This window comes from Rousettus aegyptiacus, unplaced genomic scaffold, assembly GCF_014176215.1.
Source record: "Rousettus aegyptiacus isolate mRouAeg1 unplaced genomic scaffold, mRouAeg1.p scaffold_m13_p_3, whole genome shotgun sequence".
In the NCBI taxonomy this organism is placed as follows: domain Eukaryota; kingdom Metazoa; phylum Chordata; class Mammalia; order Chiroptera; family Pteropodidae; genus Rousettus; species Rousettus aegyptiacus.
Genome location: NW_023416306.1, coordinates 63,712,250 through 63,724,888, shown reverse-complemented (window position 1 = coordinate 63,724,888; position 12,639 = coordinate 63,712,250). Strand labels below are relative to the sequence as shown.

The window sequence follows — 12,639 nt, the reverse complement described above, 5'->3', positions numbered from 1 at the left end:
AGTATGAGTTCCTTCCTTCAAGTCTTGGATCAGGCGTTATCGTCAGAATGAAGCCCACTCTGGCCACTATATTTAAACACCAGCCCTGACTCCTCTCCCCCATCTCTCTGCTTCTTTTAGCCCTCCTACCAGGACATAGTTTTATGAAGAGGAACTTTTTGTCTCTTTGCTATATCCGAGGGACTAGGAAAAAGTACTTCTGTAATTGTTGAACAAACGAATGCTAAGTGTTGGCAAGAAACATATAGTGTGACATTTTTTTAAATACAGAATTTTATTTTCTACAATTCCATGTTGAGAGGGATTTCACTTAATATTGTTTGAATAAAATTAAATTATTGAACCAGGTTTGTAATCAAGAATTATGGTAGTCTGTTGCCTTTACCATTAAACCTGAGAGAATAACTTGATATTCTGAACATTGGTAGTAATTTGAAATAGCAAGGCTAAATAAAGTGACCCTTGAATTAAATGGGTCCAGAAGATTGTATATTTTTAATTAAAATATGCAATTAAAATTTTAATTAAAGTGTGCTATTAAAAGCAGTGTAGGTAGCAAGGGAATGGCTGCTGCTTTGAATTACACACAGTTTGGGATAAATTGGAGTTTACTCTGTTTTCCACTAGCCCTTTATTCACTATGCGGATTCTCTTCCTGTTTTGCTCTTCCTGTTGCGACCCCCATGTAACTCACTGGGCCTTAGTCCCATTCAGAGGCCTACAGAGCGTTGTAGCTCTGTGCTTTAAGATCACTCAGCTGTGGTTCTAAGCCTGTTTATAACTTTTCTTTATGCCAAAAGCAGTTTTAAGTGATTTTTCTCTCTCTCATGAAGAAGTTATTTTCTGCGGCAAATATGTTAGATTAAAAAAGAGGATGCAAAATAAAAGGCATTCACACACATGGTATACAGGATACATGTGCTGAAGGCCAGTATCCACCTGGAGTTTTAGTACCTGCATGTAGGGCTTACGCTGTATATTTGGATAGCTTGCTCTATAGCAAAGTTATGAATCCCTGCCATGGCTGTTAAGACCAAGGCTTGGATTAATGGTTCCACAGTCCCTAATGGTGACTATAGGTGGTTTGTGGAGACAAGCAGTGTTGGCCTTATGCTTGATGTTCAGTTACCAGAAGGATTTTTTAGCTTCTAAAGATAATTTATTTGTTTTAAAGGGTGTGTGTGTGCGCGCGTGTGTGTGCCTTAGCTTTGCCATTTTCAGAATTTTCTTTTTAATCATGTTGATTTCCATAATGGTTATATTTGGAATTTAAATGTAGAGCTTTATACATTTTTTTAAAAAGAAATGATTCTTGGTCAATATGCACATTCTAAATTCAGAACGATTTGAAAAATAGATTTGGATGATATGGATAAATGAGGCTTGGTTTCCAAGCCTTCCCTGGTGATTTATGACTGTTACTAGCTGGTGAATACAGGAGTGGGGGAAAAGTGGATCCAGGCTACATATTTTTTATTGATGTTTGACTTGCCACTGTTTATTTTTTAAAAATCTGCACTCACTTATAATAACTTGAAATAGGCACTGTATAAGATGCAATTTACTTTGTCATGGAATGAATAACAGCATACCCTTTCAAATACAGTGAAATATACTTGCCCGAGAAGTACAAGAATTTGAGACAGTGGGCAACTGTTTAAAACAATACTGTTAGAAAATACCTGTTGACATTATACCTCAGGCATACTGATGATGCCCTGGGTTCAGATATAACCTAGTTTGAATAGAGTGGAGAATGGCATTTGAGAATCATGGACTCAAGTTCTGACCACTGACTACTTCCTGCCTGCTTTTTTTGTCTGAAGAAGCTGGTTGACCTTGCCTACCTTCACATATATTTCTTCCTTGCAGGAGAAGAATATGAGCATCTCATATGATTCATGTGAGGCTAAATTTAAACTAAAATTTAAATTTAGTAAGAATGAGGAGAGTCTTGCTTATCTTGGTATCATCTATATTTTTATTTATTTTAAGCACCCAATAAATATTTGCTGACTTGACTAATTCACTTTAAAATGAAAATCTGTGAGTTTCCTAACTCCTTTGTGTTCCAGTGCCAGCATTTTAATGCATCTATGACAGTGGATTTGGGAATGCAGCCTTTTAGCAGAGATACCCTTTCGTATTATTTTGCTTAGGATAATAGTAATAGAAATTTGGCTAACTCATCTTTATTATAGCTGGCCATGACTGCTTGAGCAGATCAGGACAAAGGTTTACTAAATGCATGGGCCATCTGATGTTGTACCTTTGGTTAAGTACATAATATCATTATGCTTCTCATTTATTCATTAGCAAGCTTTTGAGTGCTGACAATGTATTGGAAATAAGAGCTCAGAGGCCAGCATGGACGAGAGCTAAGCAGGGACTGGCAAGACAGGCTTTTCACTTTAACCAGTGACCAACTCCAGCAGGCACTGCTGTGTTCAAGAGTGACCTCAGAGAGTTAATAAACTGTTTCTCTGAGGTGATGGATGACTTGAAGATTTTAGAAAAAATACACCCACTTATATTTTAAAAGTGCATCTATAAAAGGCCATCTTCCCTGCAGAATCACTTCACATGCCCAGACCATCAGCACTTGGCCCTGCTCAGGGCTCCTAGAAGCCTCATTTGTAGTCATGGATTATCTCTCACAATTAAAACTGTGATTCTTAATGTTGGCTGCATATTAGGATTTAAAAAACCTAGTATAGTGCTTTGTAATAGACCAATAAAATAAAAACTTTTGGGAATGGATCTCAGGTGTCAGTTTTGATTTTTTTTCTTTAAACTTTGTAGATGATTTCAGTGTACAACCAAAGTTGAGAAAATACTGTGATCAGAAGTTGCTGAAATGCAGGTGTTAGGGTAGTGCCAGCAGATAGGAGAAATGGAGTCCCAATGCTGGTAAATTGATAATTTGATTTATTTTTGTCATGGAATAGCAGTGTGACAAAACTACACAATGTTTGGCTTGCCTTTCCTTTTCTCATATTTATAACATCTTCCTGATTTAATTTTAAACGAATATATTATACTCCTTAACATACAGGAGATATATGTTATTTTTCCTAACTTTATTTTTTGACCAGAATGATCTTCTTCCATCAGTAGCAAATGTACTCATCACTCTCACAGCACTCTCATTTGCTATGAATTATTATCTTGATTTTAGAAATTAAAGAAGTTATGACTCAGAGGTTAAGTACCTTCTTCAAAGTCACACAGTGGGCAAATGGCACAGCCAGGATTGCAACTTCTGTATGTCTTTCTCCAAAGTCCATATTCTTTTCATCATAAACTATTTCCTTGAGCAGATATTTTTATGTTCAGCCAGTTCGAACCCGACTCAATAATAATAGAATTGCAGCACATTTCATAAGAGGGCACTATGCATGCAATAGAGATGTGATAAATGCTTGTCAAATTAGTAAAAAGCTGAATGCTTAAAAATACAATGGTTTCACCTGTAACTCTTAAAAAAAATAGAACCATAAGTAAAACAAAATATGAGTTGTGTGAGAAAAAATAATGAACTGAGTTCATTTTAGCTCACCCTCATCCTCTTTTTTAAAAACAGGAAAAAGTACAATTTGATAAGAGGGCATAAGTTAGCAATGATTATCCCAAATAATGATAACGGTCTCCAAAATACAAGTTTTCATGATAATTAGGTACTGTATTTAGCCCTCTCTCTCTTTTTAATTTTGTATAGTTACAAGGAACCACATTAGAGTAACCAGAGTGTCTATTGTAAATACTTATATTCATAACCACTTGGACCTAAGGTGACCCTTACAAGAAAAAAAAAAAATCCCTCACTTTGCTTTGAAATTGATACAAAAATGGTATTTTATAAAAAACATTTGGGCCTTTACTGGCATCTTCCAGAAAGTCCTCAGTTAGTTTGGTTTGACTTTCAGTAGACTAAACCTTTTTTATGTACATTTTTGGACCTACACTATAGTGTTTCTCATCTTTTCAAACTGAGAAACTTTCCCTTAGTTAAAAAAATTGAGACCTTTAGGATTGGCTCTACTTACATGTGCGTTTCATTGATTTTAACCTCTTGTTGCTTTCTATTTTTTGAGAGTTGGGACATTGAGGCAGGGGTGAGAGGGCTCATATGATAAGAAGAAGCAACGACAAAAGTCTTATTTCGAAGCAACCCTTACTCCCAAAATTTCCTATTTTGTTACTTTTGTTTATGTTTTTTTTCCCTTCCTTTCTCTGATGTTCTCATTAACTTGGGTGTACTTAGCGTAAATCTGTGTATTCATATTTCTCTGTATTCCTCATCTAGGTCATCAGACCCCTTTTAGAAAATAGGATTCAGTTTATTTAAAGAAACTCTCTAAAATAAATGTACATATACATATATACACAGATACCTATATATACGCACACTAATACACACACACACACACACACACACACACACGATTCTTCATCATTCTGGACTCTGAAATAATTGTACTTGGTAAAGACTGTAAATTTGTCAGGGTGCAGCAAACAATGCGGACAGGTTCTTGGTTGATGCTTACTGCTTTCCCATTTTATGGGTGAGGAAACTGAAACTGAAAAAGTCGTGTCCATGAAGCCCACTCAGCAGCTCAGTGGAGATCTGCACCCACGGTTTCCCAAGCTGACTGTTGGCTTGCTGCTGGGCGCTCTGGCTCAGGCAGGACCTGTATGTTGGAACTCTTTTGGAATGTGTGGTTTTTTAAACAGCACAGCTTGCCGAATTCTAACTGATGTTTAAACTTGCAAATATAGTAGATGGGAGATGAAAAAGACCACATGTATATACCTAGAAGAATTAATGTAGACTTCTTTTTACTGTTGAGAAAATACGCTTAATGACCAGACCATATGCCAAAATGAAAGAGGATCTCTGTTGTCAGCAGTGTCGAACTAATACATATGTGCCTTTTTCCCCTTCCCTTTCATTAGGGCAGAGCTTGGGATATGGCTTTGTGAACTACATTGACCCAAAGGATGCAGAGAAAGCTATCAACACCCTGAATGGATTGAGACTTCAAACCAAAACAATAAAAGTATGTTAAAATTTTTTTTTTGTATCTACTTGCAGAACATAGTAAATTATGGTCTGTGTGCACTTCTTTCCTTAATTCATTTTGTGCCCACATAGACACTTCTTTAGGAGGCATAGTAGAATTGTCTTGTTACATGATGTGGGAAACTTTCTTCAAAGATACCTTATGTAATCACTCTTGTATTAGCAAAGGGACAGTTGCAACTTTCTTAGATAAGTACTTTTGAAGCTTACTGAATTAAGTCTCCTTTATAGTGAATTGCTTGCCATATAATTTGAGGAAACCGTAGACCAATTCTAGCACAGGTATTGGCACGCTTGTTTTAGGGAAAGGGCTGAGTAGTAAATATGTTAGGTTTTGCAGGCCATACGGTCTCTGTCACAACTTCTCAGCTCTGCTCTTTTAGCTTGAAAACAGCCACATCCACTACGTGAACTAATAGATGTGGCTGTGATTCTATAAAACTTTATTTGTCAACACTGAAACCTGAATTTCATGTAATGTTTGTGTGTCACAAAATAGTCTTTATTTTTCTCCAATCACTTAAAAATGTGAAAACAATTCGTAACCTCCTGGGTCATTAAAAACAAACAAACACAAACAGGTGGCGGGATGGATATGGTCCTTGGGCTGTGGTTTGACAGTTTGACTTCCAGTAGATTCAGCTTACTTTGAGGAGACTGACTACAGGAGCTTACATGTCACACAGATTATTTTCCTGTTATATTTTTCTTTTCAAGACAAATCGTAAATAATTTTGCGGATGTTTTTCCGCTTTAGTGAATTTTTGAAGTTCTTTCCTAGATTCTATCTGGATAAGAAGTTAATTCAGTTTTCAATATAAGTTTTTTTTCCCTTTAGAAAATAAAAGGGATGTTGCCTTTTGCAAACTCTTAGTACACCCGCCATCAGTTTTCACTCTCCTGCCCTGTGCAGACATTGCCAATCAATCATGGCACACTCTCACTGAGTTTAGATGTGACTCCCAAATATTTTTCAAAGTAGTATCCCAGGCAACCTCAATCAGTTGACTCAAGTTGGAACCTAGTTTCCACACTTGATTTAAGAAGTCAGCTCAGACTATAGCCTGAAGTGGTGAAGGGATGTTAGTTAAGGCTGGCTGTGACATCCATCTTGCTTAGAAACTTGTCTAGAAGGTTGCTGCTCACTTTTTTAGGTATCTGGAAATGCAGTGTCATCTTTGTGCTTAAAAGTTGCTTCTCAGGATTGTCATTTCAGGTAATCTGTTAGTCCTGAGTAGTTTTGACATCTCATTCTTTATATTTATTGGTGCATAGGAAAGATGCCTCCCAGCTCTGTCTTATCTAAAGGAAATTGTATGCAGTGGCCCCCAAATATACTTGGATATAAGATGTCCAAGAATTCTACATGTTTCTAGATGGAGAAAATGTCCTATGAAAAGGTTCAGCCTTTAGTCAGAAAATTAATTAGTTACTATGCTATCAAAGTTTGAGGAAAAAAATAAGATTTTATAATATACTCTAAATTTGCTTTGAATTGTTTTTTCAGTCTGGAATGCTTTTTCTAATTGTTTATACTTCTCCACATACTTTTTTTCCCCAGCTTTATTAAAATATAATAGACAATTGGTTGCTTGTATTTACACTGTACAATTCAGTGAGTTTTTTTAAAATTATAGCTGATGTACTGATCACTCCACTAAATCTAGTACCCCTCTTCCCTTTACATATTTATTACAACATTGTTAACTATTTTCCTTATGCTATAGTTTATATCTCCACTTTATAGCTCCTTGTCTGTTTTGTAACTATCCATTTGTACTTCTTAATCCCTTTGCCCTTTTCGCCATCCCCCAATTCCCTCCCATCTAGTAGCCCTCAAAATATTCTCTGTATCTACGAGTTTATTTTTGTTTTTTGTTGTCGTCGTTGATTTTGTTCTTTAGATTCCACATGTACATAAAATCATGTGACATTTGTCTTTATCTGATTATTTCATTCAGTCCAATATCCTCTAGGTCCATCAAGGCAATATCTTTTCCATCCCCTTCCTTTTAGTCTGGGTGTGTCTCTTAATCTGAGGTGAGTCTGTTGTAGGCAGCATATATAGGGGTCTTGTTTTCTTAACCATTCAGTCACCCTATTTTTATGTTGGAGATCTTAATTCTTTGAAGTATTTGTGGACAGGGATGTAGTTATCATTCTTTATTCATGTTTTTGATACATGTTTTTTCTTCTTAAAGAAGTCCCTCCAACATTTTCTGTAATACTGGCTTGGTGTTGATAAATTCCTTTAGCTTATTTTTATCTGGGAAACTCTTTATCTGTCCTTCAACTCTAAATGATAGCTTTGCTGTGTAAAGTGTGCTTGGTTGTAGATCCTGGGTTTTTAGCACGTCGAGTATTTTGTGCCAAGCCCTTCTGTCCTGCATAGTGTCTTTTGAGAAATTAGCTGCCAGTCTTTAGGGCGACTTATGTAGGTAACTAACTGCTTTTCTCTTGCTGCTTTTAAGATTCTCTCTTTGTATTTAACCTTTGGCATTTTAATTATAATGTATCTTGGTGTGGGCCTCTTTGGGTTCATTTTTTGACTGGACTGAGCTTTCTGGGGTTGTATATCTATTACTTCACCAGGTTAGGGGAGTTTTTCATCATTTCTTCAAATAACCCTTCAACTTCTTATTTTTTCTTTCAATACCCCTATAACATGGATATTTTTACTTTTAATTTGTCCCATAGGCTCTGTAAATTATTATTGTAGTCTTGGCTTTTTTCTTACCATTCTGCATGAGTGTCCTCTATATCAGTGGTTTGATCCTCTTCTTTATCCATTTGTTGATTCCCTTTGATATACTCTTCATCTTGGATAATGTGTTCTTCATTTCTGACTGGTTCCCTTTTATAATTTTCATTTTTTTAATATATTTTTTTTATCTCTCTGTTAAAGATTTCACTGAGTTCATCTACTCTTCCCCTAGGTTGATTGAGCATCTTTATAAGCAGTGTTTTGAACTCTGCATCTGTTAGATCGCTTGACTTTATTATTTCTGGATCTCTGTTCTGTTCTCTCATATGGTTTCTGCTTCTTTGTTTTCCCATTGGGGCTGTGTTTCTATCTGTTTCCATGTACTAAGCAAATCTCCTAAGTCTCCTGGTCTTATTAGTGTGGCTTTGTGTAGTAGGTGCCCAATGGCATAGTCTTGAGAGGGGTTCAGCTGCAGGCCAACTTTAGCCCCTCCGGGGCCACCTGTTAAGATTCAGCAAGCAATCCATAGATGCTGTGCTTATAGTTGCCTCAAGAGGCCACACCAGAAGCTGAGGCCAGCTGCCACCAGTGTGAGTCTCTGCTCAGCAAGGCTCACTGGATTCCCGAGGACATAACTGGCTTGGGTGTGGCTGCGAGTTGGGGGAGACAGAGTTTCAGGGAATACTCTGGGCAGAGTGACCTCTGTTATCCCATTTGATGATGTCTCAGCTATGGTGGTGCTGAGTCTGCATGCTGGTAGTGGGGAGGGCTCAACAGAGGAACAGTGGATACTGCCAGCACTTCTGCCTGGGAGAGAGCCTTGCCTCCGGCCCTCACTCCAACAACTCAGTGTCCTCTGTAAGTCCCTGGTGTCTGCCGAGCAGCCAACTAGGCTCTGGTGTTCAGAGCGAGCAGGTCCATCATCGCAAAAGTCTGCTTGTGGACAAGGGCCCCTTTAAGAGGTGTCTGCAGCTGCCGCTGCCATAACTTCTGTCCCATTCAGCCACTTGGGACTTGGCAGCCTCGCATCTTCACCCCCTGCTACCTTCTACTGTTGCAGGGTGATTTATTTCTCTAGTTGTAGTGATTCTGTTCATCTAGATTCCAGGTGACTTTGCTTGCTGTTTGCTCCATGTTTCTGTCACAACTTTGATTTGGTCACAAGAAGGATGAACAAAGGCCTCTATCATTCATGTTATTTCCCCCCCAATCTCTCTCTGCATAGTTTTTGTTTCACAGGTTAACCTTTTAATAGTACTATTAATTAATAACTAAATGTTCTTATTTAAAAAAAGACATTCAATATCCAGTTACCTTCAGATTGTTGCGTGTGTTCTCTATCCTACTGCAGATTTTTATGGGCCTCCCCAAATTAAAGTGATTTCCTGGATTGCTGCTAATTTATATAATTTTAAAGTCCTGGGTTGCGGTTAAGAAGAAATTGGAATAGATGGTTGGGATGGCTCATTCTAGGACATACTCTTTCCTCTGTTCCGGAAATAACCACCTTTATTTTATTCTCATGAGTTAGTTCTTTTGCTATAAGTCAGTTCTTTTGACATAAGGTCTACAAGAAAGTAGAAATGCAGGTGAAACAGGTTGCCACAGAATACATTTCTGTGGCCTACAAGGAGACTATTTGATGACAGCTGCTTCCTCACTGTCTATTGCTCAGCCTTCTCTTCAGGGCCCAGCTGCCTGGGCAGAATACATGGAAGAAAGGACAGGAATGCCTTGCGACTTTTACACTGTGACATCTGCTACTTCTGATTTTCTGAAATCATGGTTAAGGGGACGGCAGTGGATAAACAGCAGGCTGCTTCTTTCCCTGCCCCCATTCGATCCCTGCAAAAATATCAGATAACAGCTGGTATTCTCAATTTGGCCCAAATTTCTCTGAGAGGCAAAACAGACCATTTTCCAAAACTACATAATACAGTTTTTTGTCTGCTTGTTCTTTCTGTATTTTTTTCCTATTTTCATATTTTCAATTAGACATGTCTTGTGTTCTTATACATCTAGAGCCAGTTTTTTTTTTTTTTTTTTTCCCCTAGCGTTTACTGAATTAAGTACCTTTTGGAAGCTGCATTTAAGTCTTTTTGTTCCCTGGAATACTGTTCTATAAATCAGTCTATTTTCCTTCTTTCGGTCCATCTTGTAGAAACGCTTGAAGATAATCTTAAAAAACACTTGCTTTCCTCATGTTATTTCTCACTATAATTTTCTCATCTTTCTCTACTCTTTCACCATGTCATTTGACTTAACTTTGGAGTGACCCAAAGTTAATGTTACTAACTTATTAAAGTTCTCCATGGTAGTAAGACTGGCTCTTCACTTACAAGTTGATCTTATTAGCAGCCCCTGCACATATACGCATGTGGCTCCCAGTTCTTGGCATTTCTTTTCCCACTCATTTCAGTTTAATAGTGGCCATCCCATCTTTTGGAGCCCATCTGAAGTCTCTCCTTCAACTGCTGCCTTGCTGGGTTGTTCCAGCTTGGGTTGGGTTCCCTGTTGTTTACAGGATGTTCTCTTTACAATGAGAAACCACAGAAGTTTGGAGATTGAAGGCATCCATGTATAATTTGGATTTAAGCACTACCCACTACCCCCAGTGAAAGAGTTGAGACTGGTCATATAGGTTAGCTAAGACCAGGCAGTTAAAGATAGAGCTGTGGCTCAAATTTATGTCTCTTGATACCCGCACAAAAACCCTTGCCATGACACTATGCTTTCCTTTAGAAAGCTGCAGTAGATTTATTAATATATACATTATATATAGGTACACAGGTATTTGTGTACTCCTTGAGTTCAGGTTTCTGTTAAGTGTTCCAAGCCACCTAGCATTTAGTATGCATTTAGTAGAATTCCTAGTTATTGGAATATTGAAACAGTAAATCAAGTGCTGTGAAAGGTAGTTTATTTAGTAGTTTCTCTTGGGGTTTCCTAATAGCATTAGCCCAGTAGGTTTTTTTGCAATAGATGGATGATGTGTTAAATAAATGACAAATATTTCTGCAATGACTGAAGCAAAGTCCCTAAGGCACTGTGAGATCCTAAAGCCAGTTGTTCCCAAACTTGGTTGCATCAGAATCACAAAGAGAGTGAGTTAATAATACAGATTCTGGAACTCACTTCAGACCTATTAAATTAGTATTCAGAGTTGAGATGGAGGAATATTTTTTATTATTATTATTTTAAATGCTTCCCAGGCAATTTGTGATAGCAAGTTATAAGACCTAGCACTTAGGAGCCACCAAAATGTACCCTTTTGAATAGGTGGATTTTCTAAATATTTGATATTTTTGCATGCAAAGTTCAGCCTTTCCCTTTCATAATCCTCTTGTGGATAATTCTTTTAATTGGAACATTAGCCATGCTTTCTCTTGAGCATGCTGAACAATAGTTTAGCATTTGGAGTAAAAAGTAGTTCATATAGTCTTTAATGTTTATAAAGCTTGACTTAGAAATTAGAAAAACAATATGTTTGCCTAGTTTAGAAAAGTATTTTAGGTAGTAACCTTCATAAGTTAAAGTCTCAAGGTGATTATTGTAAAGGTCACTTTTTTCCCTGGCTGGGGAGATGCCCTAACAGCTTACCTTGCTGGTGACATCATACCATCTCTGAATTGCATGGGAAGTAGTCAAGATGAGTAAAGCCTGCCCATGTTGTCTCTAATGTTGAGATGGTAAATGAAATGTGAATATTACAATGTTTTTAACTTCTGATATTAGCAAGGGTAGTTAAAAGGTAGTACATGTACAAATCAGTTATACAGGGGGAAGAATCTTATATCAGTGTCAAAAATTGTGTGCTGGGAGGGGAGGAGGAAGGTTCTGCTCAGAGCCCTGTGTTCCCTGTAGGAACTCTTCATTTTGTAGACTATTCAGGGCATCAGTGGTTGTGATTACTGTGTTCAGTCTTCATATTGTTGTTCTACTCATTTTGGTTTTAGAGGGTGTTAAGTATAGTATTGATAAAAATCTAAAAATTCATCAAACATTTATGGCTTAAAGCCAGTACTTTTGACCACTTACATAAGTTAATGGTATCAGATTTAAATTCATGATTAGCAGAATAAAATCATTTCCAAAAATACTTAAAGACTTTTTTCCTCATCAAGTACTGTGAATAGGTGAATATCACACAGTGAAATGGATACTTTGACTCTCAGGCATCTCTGCCAACTTCTCCCTCTTGTACAACAGGCCCAGGAAGCTTAATTATTCCTCAAAATGGGCTTATTTTATCTGGAAGGTAGGAGCTATTATCCCAAGGAATAGAAAATTTCATTATTATTGATAGGTATACTACTTCTAGGAATCCATCTCTTCCCTACCTCCAAAAAGAAGTCATTTCTGAAAGTACTACCAGGATAGAAAAGATGCCTAAATTTGGATGTGATTAAATATATCTTTTTCTTAATCATTCAGACATAGACAAGGCTAAATTTTACCTTTGCTTAAAAATTAATTGATGCTCTTGAGAATATTACGCTAAGTGAACTAAGTCAGACAGAACAGGATAAAAACTGTATGATTTCACTCTTATGTGGACTATAAAGCAAAAAATAACAAACAAACTTAACAAGGTGAACAAAAATAAACTCATAAATACAGACAACAGTATAGTGGTTACCAGAGGGGAAAGAGTGGTGGAAGGGCAAAGTGGGTAAAGGGAGTCAAAGATAGGGTAACAGAAGGAAACTAGGTAGTGAACGCACAGTATAGGACACAGATGTTGAATTAATAATCTTGTACACCTGAAAATTTATAATAGCCAGTGTTACCCCAATAAATTTAATTAAAAATTAATGGTATATATTTTAAATTTATTTAAATTAGTTTCAAG

General features: G+C 37.0%; 1 protein-coding gene across 26 annotated transcripts in view; it reads left to right on the top strand.

The window, feature by feature from the left end:
• Positions 1-12,639, top strand: part of ELAVL2 (ELAV like RNA binding protein 2) — a 150,780-nt gene that overhangs the window by 105,461 nt on the left and 32,680 nt on the right. For all 26 annotated transcript variants that reach the window (XM_036239019.1, XM_036239016.1, XM_016155714.2 and 23 more), the window contains one exon: positions 4,957-5,060. In XM_036239019.1, coding sequence (XP_036094912.1) covers positions 4,957-5,060 — 104 coding nt within the window. The remainder of the gene's footprint in view (positions 1-4,956; positions 5,061-12,639) is intronic.